Source organism: Culicoides brevitarsis, chromosome 3 (assembly GCF_036172545.1).
Source record: "Culicoides brevitarsis isolate CSIRO-B50_1 chromosome 3, AGI_CSIRO_Cbre_v1, whole genome shotgun sequence".
NCBI classification, from domain to species: Eukaryota; Metazoa; Arthropoda; class Insecta; order Diptera; family Ceratopogonidae; genus Culicoides; species Culicoides brevitarsis.
In genome coordinates this window covers 20482017-20496203 of record NC_087087.1, presented here as the reverse complement: position 1 = coordinate 20496203, position 14187 = coordinate 20482017, and the positions used below count along the sequence as shown (strand labels likewise).

Sequence of the window (14187 nt, the reverse complement as noted above, 5' to 3'; positions counted from 1 at the left end):
TCAGTTATTTACAAAAAATAAATAAATTTATTCAATTATAGATGATATATTTATTGCTTTGTTCTGTCTAAATTAATACTTTTCCATACTAAAATCGCAAGTAAATAACAGAAATACTTATTATAGAATGAGACCGAATTCATTTCAAACTTTTTGTCCTATTTTTTATTTTTGTAAATAAATTTAAACACAAAGAGGTATTTTGCGACCTTCTACTATTTTGTGAAAGTTGTGGCTCAAGCTATCTCAGATTCAAGAGCCGACAAAATTATCCATTGGAATTTTAAATTAGTGCTCATCCGTTGAAATACCGGGCGAAAAGTATAAATCGCACAACTGCAGTTTTTGACAACATTGAGTTAAAAATGAGAGAATATGCTTAAAGATGAGAAATTTATGATACATTGAGAAATGTTCAAAAAATTTAAAAAAAAATATGAGTTTTATTCCAATATGCCAGATCGCACAATTGCCATACAAATTGCTGATAACAATGACTCAGATCTAAATTTGCTTGAACAATAACTTTCAAAAATTGGTCGAATGAATCACAAATATTCAAGTCATTCTTATTTAAGACATTTTTGTTAGGTAAATAATGTGTTTTTAAATGTTTATATATTGTTCGTATAATGCTATCAATAAATTATTTTGCACTAAAAATTGCAAAATTTAAAAAACATTACAATTTGTCAATTTAAGGACAGAAAGCTAGAAACTAATTTTAATGGTCTTAATAAATGCCTTATTTGGATTTAGTAATTCCAAGCAACAATAAACATTCAAAATTTACTTAACATAATTACTTTCATAAACATTGGTGTAATAATTGTTTGTGTTTCCCTCTTCTTGAGTTGAACCGTTATTCAAGCTGCTGTTCAAAGAATTATTGGAAGACGATCCTTTTATGTAAGATCCATGGCCACTATTATGAGGCATATGTGTTTCGCCGGAGGTTCCATATGCCATATTGAAAAGTGCTTCAGGATCACAGACAAATTCTAATGTTCCAAATAGAAAATTTTTCATTGTAATTAAAATTTTAAGACTTAATTTGCACATCAAGATTAAAAGAAGAGGTGAGAAAAAAGTTATTGAATTTTATTATTTAATTTAAATTTAGGCCGAAAAGAATGGCATTTAATTTTTTTATGACAAAAACTAAGCAAAAACTTAAATATACATAATACTTAACTATATACATATCTTTCTCCTTTGGTAGCATTAAATTTTGCATTAAATTTAAAAAATTTTTATTCTTAAAACCTCTAAACCAATTATACCTGCTACTTTTTGCATAATTCCTTTTTCATAGTAGTACCGCAGACTACGAGACAACTTATCGTAATTCATTGCTGGACGATTTTTTTGAATACCCCATCTACGTGCCACTTCCTCAGGCTCCACTAATTTGAACTCCATTCCACGACCAGTCCAAGCAATGCATCCAGCGCTTAAATATTAAATTGTATGCTTGAAATGATTTCATGTCACAAATATTTATTTAATTTGAAAGTCACCTTTGAGATGGTTCATCCAATAAAGCCACTAAAAATTGCCACAATTGCAGGGAGCCACGTCTCTGATGTAAACCAATTCCATTATGTATTTGATTCAAACTAGATGGAGAAGAAGCAATTGTTGGATATTCTGAATCTGTGGACGATACTACAGTTGATGAATCTTGATGACGATATCCAAATGATTGAGAATATGAAGAAGTACTACTTGTATCAGAAACAATTTGAGAGCTAGATGCCGAGGTTAAGTGCGAAGTGGAATCAGGGTAAGGTGAATGTGACAGATGTTGGTTGTTATTGGATTGCAGTTTCATTGAAGTATATATTGGATCAGCAAACCAGCGCTCTTGATATGATTGCCAATTTGTCACTGAAAAATGTTTTTAAAAAATTGAAAAGTCTGTAAAAATACAGAAAATACGGGCTTAAAATTTAGGACCTTAAAGGAGAATCTAGACATTTTCCGTTCTTTTATTTATGTCTTTTTCATTTAATTATTTAATGTTTTAAATGTTTTCCCTTTCTCATGACAAAGCAATTAATACAATTGTCTAAAAAAAGTAAAAATCTTCACCGTATCACCGTAACATGCAATGAAAGTCTATAGGGAGGCAAGCTATTTTAATAATTGAATAAGAACAAATCCATAATATGTACTGATTTAATGTACAGAGTTACTTTTGATTTGCCCTTTTCATCAAATCTTTTAATACTCTGATGATAGGATAACGTTAATGGTAATAAAAATTTTATATACGATCGTTCTAATGATCACATGTCAAACATGCTATGGTTGCCATTTTATATACATAAACTCACTGAATTCGAAGTAACTCGCAACTCGTGAAGCAATTTACGTAAACATAAAAGCTTGGATTTCATATGACATTTTAAATAATTTGTTCTCATTAAAAACTATTTCATGTTAATGAAAGTACAACAAAAGAGAATTTGTTAAATTTATATTATTTTTAAATATTTTTTTTGTCCGCGTATATAAAAAATGAAAATAAATCAGATTATTAAATATTATATGAAAGTTGATTTTTCTTTAAAACTTGTTAAAATTCTACTTTAATATCACTAAAGATATAAAAAATTTGTGAAAATTTTGATTTATTTTATTGCAAATTTTGAATAGAAAGGTCAAACTTTTTCAATACTCAATTAATTTGGAGGAAATGAAAAGCATTTTTGATAATTTTTTTGGCCTAAACCACAATATTATTCATTTTTCAATTGAAGTGACAACAATGTTTGCGTAATCAATTGAGTATTATGCAAATAAGAACGTGAGAAGATTCTTTTTTACTAGCTTTTTATTATTTAGAAAAAAATTGAGCGTACTTCAAGTACATATGGTATATGTACAAAGTCGCGAAATTTAAGATATACATATTACTTTTTGTGGTGAAAAGGTAATCTGATTATATGCTTACCAATAGAAATTTGATTGAAATCCCTAGATCTTATATGAAAATATACATTTTGTGAATATAAAATTTGAGTTGTGTGTCAAAAACATTTTTTTATGAAGTATAATTTTTAACAATAAAATGATCGGGGGTTAATAGAAAATCATCAATGTTAACCCTTTTAATTCAACTATATCAATAATTTAAACTCAATGATGACTATACTTTTGACTTCATAATCTATGGTTTATGATAATAAACTGTTACACATTTTGTTTGTTTTTCGCAGGGATATTACAAGAGTACCAACAATGATTAAATCAAGAAAGTACTGAGTACCGTATTGTACCTAATATATATTTTTACAATTTCTTCTATTATGATACATCTCTCCCTTTTAATTTCAACAAATTATATAGGTACTGCAACCCCGAATGTAAGATAAACAGAGTTTTACAGTTAATACGTCTGCTTGTACATGTGTGATTATTATGTTTAGATTCAGATCCATTTTAAGCATGATTAATTTTTTATGTACCTGCGATATCATAATCAATTATTAAAATGTATTTTAATAATAAAAATAACAATAGGTACAGTTTTAAAATGAATAAAAACTGATAGGAAAACCATAAAATAATTGTGATAAATGATAAAAACCTTAAAGGATTTACCTTCATTAGCGGCGTCTCTTTCTCGTTTAATTATTGATGGAGTAGGACTTGGGATCCTTAATAAAAATATAACAATTTGAGGTATTTGAAATGATTTTTATAAAAATTTTTTACTTTTGTTTTTAAATGACAAAAACTTACCTGTAACAATATGGATGTGACGCTCCAAAGTCAAATAAAGGTGTTCGATCCACATTTTTAAAAAGAGATGACTTATCTATTGAAATTCAGAAAGAAAGAAAAATGTTATTTCTCAACAATATTCAATGAATGATTTTGATGTGTTTGTAATTGATGAAATATTAGATAATTGAAAATATATTTGAACTTTGTTTAATAATACAAAAAGATATCAAATATAAAGAATTTGACATCCAGATAATAAAAGTAAGATAAAAACCATAACGCGATTTCAAAAACAAATTTTAATATTAAAAAGAAAACTATTACATCCTGTGGTTGAAGATTATTTGTTAAAAGAAGTCAAAGCTGGAACCCAACTGTGAGGTTTTCTTCTGACATATACATGCAAAATTTTATCATAACGCTGTGAGATGTTACTGAGTGGAGGTATAAAGAATAAAAAGTTTCCTAAGTATAACAGAAAATTTAAATTTGACTGAGTTATAGATAATTGAAAGTTATATTTTTAGGTAGATAGATGATTTAGCAATAATGTAAGTTGTTAATTCACGACACACGAAATTTAAGTCATATAAAATGATTAAACATTACGACAAAATTATTGTAATTGTAATGAACATTATAAATGAAAAAGTAAACAGTTTAAAATAAAATATTTACACAAAATATTAAAATATAATCTTGATACGTGATTTTTTTAAGCTTTTATTTGACAAATAATATAAAAGCACATATCCTACAGCTAGAGATTGAAAAATTAAATAATGTTGTTCATAAAGTTTTAAAATAAACAAAAGAGAGAAAAAATATTTTATAAAACATGTATGTATCTTACTCCTCGAATTATTATAGGAAGTAGTATCGCAGTTAGGATCATCCATGGCCCAGGATGGATGCTCTTTATGCAATGTATTTTGATGATGTATATTCATTCGAGTGTAATCAGAATAATAGTCATCATGTAAAGAGTGGCTTAAAGCTGGATGGACAAACGCATAATGTTGTGAAGGATGAGAATCTTCATTTCTTTTATCAGCGTAGTTGACATTATTGTAGTGAATAATCGTACTAGAATTTTGTTCTGTATCTAACGCAATTATCGTTTTATCAGTTGGAGCTAATGCTTGCGAATCCTGCTGTGAAACAATACATAATAGTTAATGACTAATTTTGGATACACTATATTGTTTTTTATTCTTTTAAATTCTTCAGATGATATCCCTAACCATTAACATATGTATATTTATATTGCTCAACGTTTTATATCCGGATAGAAAATATTTTGCAAACTGCTCAGTGGTACCAATTAAAACAATTAAAACCAATTAAAACATCACTCCATAAAAAAATTTTGTTTCATTTTTTTAATATTTGCAACTTAAATTACGAAATGCTTTTTAAACTTATAGTAAGTATAGAAACCAGTATAGTAAAACAGCTCAAAAGCTAATCTTGTTAAAATTTATTTGTAATGTAGACACGTACATATGATGGGATAATACATGTCTAATTAAACTAATTGGTTTTACGTATAAAATTTGAGTAAGAAAAGAGACAGAAAACGAAAATTTAATGTAACACTTCTATGTGTTCATAGTACCACTCAACTATGTAGTTCAAAGCGACAAACTCAGAAAATTTCCTTCTTCGTATGATATTATCCAAACACTCTATTGATGAAGAACAATAAAGGTGTAAACAACAAAGGGACATATTTTCACACACCATGATGACATTCATTCATTGAACAAACAAAACCACAAACACCGTAATAAAGTTAAATGGCTCTATAAATACCTATATAGAAATTTTTCATTTGGTAATAATCACCTACAAATGTTCTGTTATTTTATGAAAACAAATATTTAATTAAGACTTCAGCACCTGTTTATGATGTGAGATCCCTGAAAGCCGCTATCCAGGGAAGTAATAGACCTTTACTCTAAACTTACACACGAAATCGAAAGTGATTTTTATCTCATTTATTTTTTTCCGTCGTAATACCTTTCTTCTTATCGGCTTGCATTTTATTTCAATATTCATTATTAGATAAATTGTATTTTCTTGTGGAATGTAATTTACAGTTTCCTTATTGAACGATTTCCGTCGCGAAATTGTATTATTTCCGTTGATCCTCGGCAAAATTGTTTTAGCATTTAAAGTAAAAAAAATTGTAAATGATTGATTTTCGATAAATAAATGTACATAAGTGTATTATGGCCTTTTAAATTTTAGATCGAATATTATGAGGATTATTTATCCATAATTTAGAAAAACAAAAGTAGTCAAAATTCGTTTGCTTTTATGACGAAAAATCTTAAGAGTATTTTGTATTTTTTAAATGATTTGAATAATAGGATATTGTTTATTGATTAAAGCACATTTTCAGGAATTAATTTATTTTTTTTTAAATAAGGCCGTTCAAAATTTTTTTCGATGTTTTTGTCCCAAAACATTTTTTTCAAAATGGGGGGGGCAAAATAAAAAAAGTTTTGAAATACTGTTTCATACAAAATGCCAAAATTTTAAAAAATTTTGGACTTTCATGAATATTTGAGATGTTTTTATGGTATCTTCATTGAGATTGGATGATTTACTATTGTTCTAAAAGTATTTTAAGTTAAAAATTTTAACTAAAAAATTTCATAAAAAAACCATCAAAAAATTTTGAAAATTCCTTGAAAAAGTGAGGAAAAAGACCATAAAATCGTAAATAAAAATTTTAAACTTTATTTTTTATTTTGCCCCATTGGATTTTCGACTTTTGAAATGGGACAGAGGACAAAATAATAGAAAAAAATTTGGAGCGGTCTAAATTTATAATAAAAAAATCACTTTCAAAATATAAATTCCATTGGTACAGTTAATAGCATTTAAAAACACAAAAATAAATATGATTATTGTTATAGGCTGGATTTACCCATGAGCTTGCAACTTTATGTGGATTGTCATTCGAATTATTTACAAATCATCTTATTTACGAATACATGGTTCAAAAAAATGCTTAACTGTTTTTTATTTAATTTAATAATGTATGCCGAATCTGATGTTTCAACAAAATGCTGATTAGCCGTTGCCCCGTTTCATTCCCAGATATGCCATTAACACAGTCGATGTCAAAAAGTTAACACTATTAAAATCGTGGGATTCATCTCTTGTAAGTGAGTCCTAATCAAACTAATTTAACTTTTGTGAAAAAATATGATGTCTCCACAAAATGCCATTTCGTTATGCCCCGTTCAGGACTGAAATGTGATGCTGTGATATTAGTTTTAAGAAGTCATTCATTGTGATCTTATTCTTTAAAAGGTTCCCTTAAAAGTTCTTTAAAAAGTATAGCTATTTCATGTAAATTAATTCGATGGAATAAAACATTATGATATTATTGAATTTAATTAAATATATTCGATTTTAAAATAATCGAAAATGAAGTTTGATTTGTTCACAATTTTATAAAAAATTATTTCAAATTGTTCTTTTTTTTTCATTTTTTAAAAGTTTTAATACTACAATTGATTATTATTTACTACTATCTTTCTAATTTTATAAATGAAAAATTAACATTATTTGAATATTGTTAACTATAAGTCCTTCTATTTTTATCGAATATATGGCAATCTTATCGAATCCATCATATCTAATAAATCCAATCCAGCAAATCTTGCGAATTCATATGTAAGAACCCCTTTCAGCCAAAATTCTGGTATTGTGTATTTTATAATTATTATTTTATTATTATGTATTCTGAATTTAGTGTGTTTTAAAATCTTTCATTAATAATTTTGTATTTTCTTTTAAATTAGAATTGGGTGCAAATTTTATGGTCTATCAGATTAATATTTTTGGATTACAAGGAAGATCAATTTAATCAAGCCGTGAGAAAATTTTTTTTTCGTACAATTTTTAAGCCTTTTGTACCCTCTTACGCATCTCATTTACGTTTTTTATGTAAAAAAGTTCTTTTAATTTAAAGATATTTGGAATTATGGTTGATTTTTTTCGAATACAAACCGACGAATAAAAAAATCTTAAGGTAATTTAGTTCTCAGAATTAGACTTTAGAAAAAATCTCAAAGAGGTCATTAAATAGTTATCATTCCTAAAGAGGTGTCAAAAAGGTATCAAAAAGATTTAATGACAACGTATGGTTTGAAATATTTGTATTTAAATTTTGTTCGTAATTTAATTATTGTTAGTTTTATTAATGTTCAGCAAAACGTGATCATACATTCATAAATGTTTCTGCATTTTGAGGAAATTATTTTTTTAATTTAATACCAATATAAATTTTTTAACTTATTAAAAATTTACATATACCTATATAAAACTAGCTTGCTTACCATATCTGTTATATGAATTTGACTATCCGTTGAATTCATTTTTGTGTGTCTTACAATTCACTTAAAATATATCTAAGTAGTTAAACTTCTTATCTTCTTATCATCATTTTCTGTCGCCTAAACTTGGACTTCTAATAATGTTCCAATCAGAAAAAACAAGTCGAGTGACCGGAATTTCACATGAAGAAAATATACCTATTTAGATAATTCTTTAATCCGGTTTTCACTTTTCTCAACACATTCAAAATTATTAGATAACGTTAGAGCCAACAACCAAGCTTTTTGAAGTAAAAGTTTTCACTGATTTAAAAAGATGCTGAATTCTTATCATTTGCGAATAGTTGATAAAGTCAACTCCCCTTTTCAGAAGTCAGGTGAAATGTTGTTTGTGAAAATTAAATGCCATACATCATTTTTCCCTCTTTTCGCCATTCAACATACTCGTTACATTCATACCTTACTCGTTGTGGAAAAATGCTGTATGCAAATGAAAAATCATGAGGGCGGAGTTTTCCTTAAAGATGCGCAAAAATAATTGTTGGACTTTTATTTTTTTTTTCATCTCTTCACTTGTCGTTGAACAACAAATTATCTATTTTTATTATGGTTATTTTCATAAGCTTTCGCGTATTTAAAACGCCCCTTGTAGTATTTGAATTAGAGTTTTTCCACACGAATGACTGAATTAATACAAAAGTGATCTTGAACTGGATCACCGAATTTTTCATTCAAATTGTTAAAAATTAAGTAATTTTCTGCATTTTATTTATAATATTAATTATGTATTGATTTCTCTAAGATACACTTTCTTTTTCAATCTACACTGGGTGTTTTATTTTTTTCTAAGTATTCATGATTCTCCATCATTTTTTTGCCCCTTAAAAACTCAAAAAAATTTAAAATTAGTATTAAATTAATAAACATTGTCATAGAAATCATTCATGTTCAACTGAAAACCAAGAAATTTTTTTATAGAGTAATATGCGAGATACATGTGAGTGACTTAGAGTTTAAGTAAATAATTTTTTTTAAATAATATGTATGGGAAAATAAAGCGAGACTAAAGATATCTCTTTTAAAAAACGGTCTTAATTTTCTAGAGAAAGTTTTAGAATCGAAAATATGTACTATAACTACTAAAATATAAATAATATAACCAATAAATTGTAAATCAGAGAGATTCACTTAATAAATGGATAAAGGCAGAAATTTCTATTCTACATATTTCGAGATTGAGATTTCATTTTAAGAACAAAAAAATCAACAAAACATAGTATACAAACAAAATTTTCAGGGTTTTAGGCCGCTTCAAATTAGTTTCGAATTTTTTGTCCCAAAAGATTTTGGAGGGGGAGAAAGCAATGGGGGCCCCTAAAATTAGACTTGTAATACTTTTTCATACAAAATTACAAGATTTAAACAATTATTGGTCATTTATTAATATTTTTGTTGTTTTTACAGTATCTACATTAAGATTTGACAATTTAAAATTAATTTCAGAGAATTTCAATATTAAAATTTAAACAAAAAAAGTGTAAAAACTTTGAAAAATAATTTTTTTAAAAATATTTTTAGAGGAGAAAATTTATTTCAAATTGGAAATATTTTAAAAATTTGCTTCAGTTCACATTTGTCACTCAATAAATAAAGACTTTTAAATGTCATAAGAATGTTAAATTTATTGTAAATAAATATTTAAAAATTAATAACTAACTAATAATTGTAGTTTTTTTAAGAAAAACAGAAAACGATTAAAAAATTCTTTAAAAATTGGGCATGGCCACCCCCAGCACCCTATGACGCTACGCGCCTGATTCTGAATGATTGTTTACTCGCTTTTTTCGTTTTTTATTTTAAAATTAAATAAAATCACAGAAAAAACTCTCTTCTCAGTTTTTTTTTCTGATAAGTTCACTCCAATTTTTTTTTTTACTTTTAGGCCGCTCCAAATTTTTTTCGAACTTTTTGTCCCAAAAACTTTTTTTCAAAATGGGGGGGGGGGCAAAAAAATAAAAAAAAAAAATTGAAATACTTTTTCATTCAAAATGACAAAATTTTAATAAATTTTTGTCTTTAATGAATATTTTAGTAGTTTTTGTGGGGTTTACATTGATATTTGATCTCAGAGTATTTCAAGTTAAAAATTTAAACAAAAAAATTTCATAAAAATATCTGTCAAAAAATTAAAAAAAAAAATTTTTTTTGAAAATATTTTTAGAGAAGAAAATTCATGTTAAATTTCGTTTTTCGATAAAAAAATTGTTAAAAATTGAAAAAATTTTAAAAAATTATGAAAATTTCTTAAAAAAATTTAGAAAAAGGCCAAAAAATAAATTAATAATAAAGATAAAATTTTCAACTTTTTTTTATTTTGCCCCATTGGATTTTCGACTTTTGAAATGGGGCATGGGACAAAAAGTTCAAAAAAAATTTTGAGCGGCCTTATATATATTAAAAAAGACCAAAAAAACGGTAATTTTTTTAAAAAATTTCAACTTTTTCTATATTGCTTCATTGGTTTTTCCAAAAGTAAAAAGTATAATACATTTTTGATTTTTTTAGTAGGAATATTGTGGGAAAATTGTGGATTAATTAAAACAGTATTTGCAAAAAAACTACAATTGAAAATAAGTTATTATTTTTAAATAATTACAATGGATTTAACATTCTTATGTTTTTTAAAAAGTCTTTATTTATTGGGTAACAAATGTGAACTGAAGTGAATACAACAATGCACGCTTTGTTTATTAACCCTATTCTCGATGTAATAGAACATAGATAGCAAGAATACCAAGAATAGCATATTTAAAGTTCGGATATTCATTCATATAAATAGTTATCATTCCGACATATGGCAAAAATCCTCTTGCTCTGCCCACAATATCTTTCTTTGTAAGCCACAATTGTCCAGGAGCATATAGACCTCGATCATCGACCGAATTATTATCGCCTTTGGTTAAAAATTTGACCGTTCCATTTTCTTTTTCGTGTAACTTAATTACGCGATGAACAATTGGTATATCTCTTCCTTCAACCTTAAACACGACAATCTCGCCAACTCTAACTGGTTCTTCAGGAAAATTTGTTAGAAAAAGTAAATCACCACGGTGGAAAGCTGGTTCCATACTGCCACTTAATACAACTACGATTGGAGACTCGCTGCCCGTAACAACCATCAAACCCTTCCATATCATTAGTGCTGACGAAACAATCATACCAAAACTCAAAACTTGATAAAATGACTAGAATGACAACTATTTAGTGATTTAAGACATAAATAAATAGTACTCCAATAAACAAACCTGTCTTTTGTCCATGCGTTGCACATCTCCAAAAAGATCTCCAAGGCCCAAGATTTCCATTAAACCCATATTTTGTATGAAAATTTGTCTCTAAAATTTGATGAGTAAATATTGAATGCCCGGCTACGAAAACTTTACAGCTTAGCGTCAAAAAATCACACGTCAGCGGTGTAGATAGCTGTCAAAGTTTCGATATAGAAATTTTAAAAGGGAGTTCGGCTCGTGTGTTATTGCAAATGTCACAATCCTTGCTTTAAGACATTTATTTAGCTCAAATGGAACGAAATTACAAAGAAGACCAATGTAATGAAATAGAAGCTCTTGATTCTATATATTGTGGAGAGATGGAGAGTAATAAAAAAACATTTCTTTTAATTGTAATTAAAAGGTTATGTTTAAATAATTTTCATTTTATATATTTTTTAGTTCTCGAAACGGAGCCTTTTCACAAATTTGGTATTCCAATAGCTACTGAAGAGTTTAACACTGAAGATCAAACAGAGGGCTTAGCTTGTAAATTGATTTTCACTTACACCTCCCGATATCCCGATGAAGGTCCTTTGGTAGATGTTGAAGACCCCATTAATTTTGAAGATGAAATCCTAGATGAGCGTCTTGTAGAACATATTAATGAAGTGGTAAAAACATAAGGAATTATTTTTGTGTTCGTTAGTAAACAAACAGTTTTATATAATTTCATAGATTCAAGAAAATCTAGGAATGGAGATGATATTCACGTTAGTGTCCAGCGCTCAAGGTATAAATTCTTCTCTATCCAAATATGTAGCTAGACTAATAAAATTATTTTACTTTTACTACAATATACCTAAATTTTATAGAATACTTAAATTTACGATGGGATGATTTGAAAAAAGAAAAAGAACGAGAGATCCAACGCAAATTAGAAGAAATTGAGGAGATGGAGAGAAAGAAGTTTGAGGGTACACGAGTTACGGTAGAATCATTTCTAAAATGGCGAAAAGAATTCGAGATTGACATGGGAATCATAGAGAAACGAGACAAAGCGCAAATATCTGGAAAGCTGACGGGCAAAGAACTGTTTTTACGAGATAATACTCTGAACGAGTCGGATATAAAATTCTTAATTGAAGCTGGAGAGAATATTGACAACGTCAAAATTGATGAAACATTGTTCCAGAATATAGAAGATCTTGAATTAGAAAGTGATGATGAAGACGATGAAGATTATGCACCAGGAAATTAAAAAAAAATAAAAAAAACTTGGTTGAATTTCTCAGAGTTTATTTGACTTCTGAAATCTGTACACCAGTCATTTCTAAGTCGTCTAAATCAATATCGGAGTCATGATCCTTCTCAATAGGCTTTTCATTTTTTTCCTGTTTAATTTCCGATTTCATTATTTTTTTGGGTGGTATTTCTAGTTTTGACCAAGATCCTGGCTCTGCTTTTGGCAGACATATTTCTACTTTAGTACCGAGCATTTGTACCGTTGCATCCTCAATACGAATAATCTAAAAAATATAAAATGTCAATAAAAGTAATACCTAATATTGGAAATTGCGGTGATAATTACAATGCATTTAGAAAATGTTTTTAACTCGTAATGATGAACATAGAATGTGAGGTATCGATAAAAAGTATAAAAATGTATTATCTCTTTAACTTTATTGTGTTCTTGTAATTATCACGCTTAAAAGCTCGCATATATGTAGTACATAAAAAAATACTCACTCCTCTCAACTCCAAATCAATAATGAATTTATTATCGTTTTGCTGAGGAAACACTAGCTCCACATACAATCTGATAGGGTTAATTTGTACAACACTTCTTCGGTAATCATACATTTTAGCGTAAACACTGACGACTATATTTGAGGCAGTTTGATGCCAATCCCATCGACATTTTACTGCCTGTACTTGAGAGTCATCTTTCACCCACTTGTGCTTTCCCACATCACAACCTGTCTGATTCATGAAGGCCGTAAAGTCAGATGTTTTTTTTTGGCAACAACTCCAGTATTTCATTCCTTCGTGAAAAATTGGAACTCCAGGGTGAAAAAAACACTGAGTTTCATCAGTTGATGATCCTTCGTATGCTTTATTACATCCAGCATTTGTGCAAACGGTTCCAACTGCAATTTCAGCTGATGATTTGTTAATTTTTTTTTTCTCTAATGGTGGCAAAGAATCGATTGACTCTTTCAACGCAGGAGCAACTTTGGCCTCAAGTTGTACCATCGGCGTTGAAATATCTGGCCTTGGTAGTCTTTTTATTTGTTCTAAAGGAGTAGGCTGTACAGTATCTTCATGAATTTCTTGAACAGGTTTCTCCAATTCCAAAGGCTTAACGTTCGAGTGTTTTCCCAAAGTGCACCCCTTAATACTTAGAAATTCAGTGAAATCAACACTTTTTTTCTTGCAACAAGACCATCCTTTGTAAGCATCATGGAAAAATGGTTCTCCCGGATGGTAACGACATGATTCTTTAAAAAAGGAAAAGAAAATCTATGTTAACATAAATACCTTTTTTACACAAAATAATAAATAACTTAGGTTAAAATTAACACGATTATTTATTGATCTTTACTTTCGTTATTCTTTTCCTCCTCGAAAGTTTGTCCACAGCCCCGATTATAACAAGCAAGAAAGTTTGCCATTTTGTTCAATTTAAACACTTTAGATAAAAATACAAGCTCGCTTTTATTTATATGGTTTCTAAATCAGAATTTTCGGGAAAATTCTTCACTTTTTCCCTTTGGGACATCGTACAGTATGAAATACATGTATTTCTGCATGAAGTGGCACATGTT

At 27.9% G+C, this 14187-nt stretch overlaps 4 protein-coding genes across 4 annotated transcripts; 1 reads left to right on the top strand and 3 right to left on the bottom strand.

Moving 5' to 3' along the window:
• Window positions 1-697: 697 nt before the first annotated feature.
• Window positions 698-8132, bottom strand: LOC134835304 (protein C-ets-2-like). The gene is made up of 7 exons (XM_063850175.1): window positions 8094-8132; window positions 4589-4886; window positions 3751-3826; window positions 3610-3665; window positions 1521-1890; window positions 1284-1453; window positions 698-1001 (listed from the first exon to the last, which is right to left on the bottom strand). The coding sequence occupies exons 1-7, from the start codon at window positions 8130-8132 to the stop codon at window positions 790-792; spliced, it is 1221 nt and encodes a 406-aa protein (XP_063706245.1). The 3' UTR covers window positions 698-789.
• Window positions 8133-10709: 2577 nt separating this feature from the next.
• LOC134835890 (signal peptidase complex catalytic subunit SEC11A) lies at window positions 10710-11569 on the bottom strand. Its single transcript, XM_063850887.1, has 2 exons — window positions 11396-11569; window positions 10710-11335 (listed from the first exon to the last, which is right to left on the bottom strand). Exons 1-2 carry the CDS (start codon window positions 11462-11464, stop codon window positions 10847-10849), a joined length of 558 nt encoding a protein of 185 aa, XP_063706957.1. The 5' UTR covers window positions 11465-11569; the 3' UTR covers window positions 10710-10846.
• A 27-nt stretch (window positions 11570-11596) lies between these two features.
• LOC134835889 (RWD domain-containing protein 1) lies at window positions 11597-12733 on the top strand. Its single transcript, XM_063850886.1, has 4 exons — window positions 11597-11746; window positions 11822-12033; window positions 12098-12152; window positions 12235-12733. The coding sequence occupies exons 1-4, from the start codon at window positions 11671-11673 to the stop codon at window positions 12618-12620; spliced, it is 729 nt and encodes a 242-aa protein (XP_063706956.1). The 5' UTR covers window positions 11597-11670; the 3' UTR covers window positions 12621-12733.
• LOC134835886 (cysteine and histidine-rich domain-containing protein morgana) lies at window positions 12642-14159 on the bottom strand. Its single transcript, XM_063850883.1, has 3 exons — window positions 13965-14159; window positions 13109-13860; window positions 12642-12888 (listed from the first exon to the last, which is right to left on the bottom strand). Exons 1-3 carry the CDS (start codon window positions 14032-14034, stop codon window positions 12658-12660), a joined length of 1053 nt encoding a protein of 350 aa, XP_063706953.1. The 5' UTR covers window positions 14035-14159; the 3' UTR covers window positions 12642-12657.
• Window positions 14160-14187: the final 28 nt, after the last annotated feature.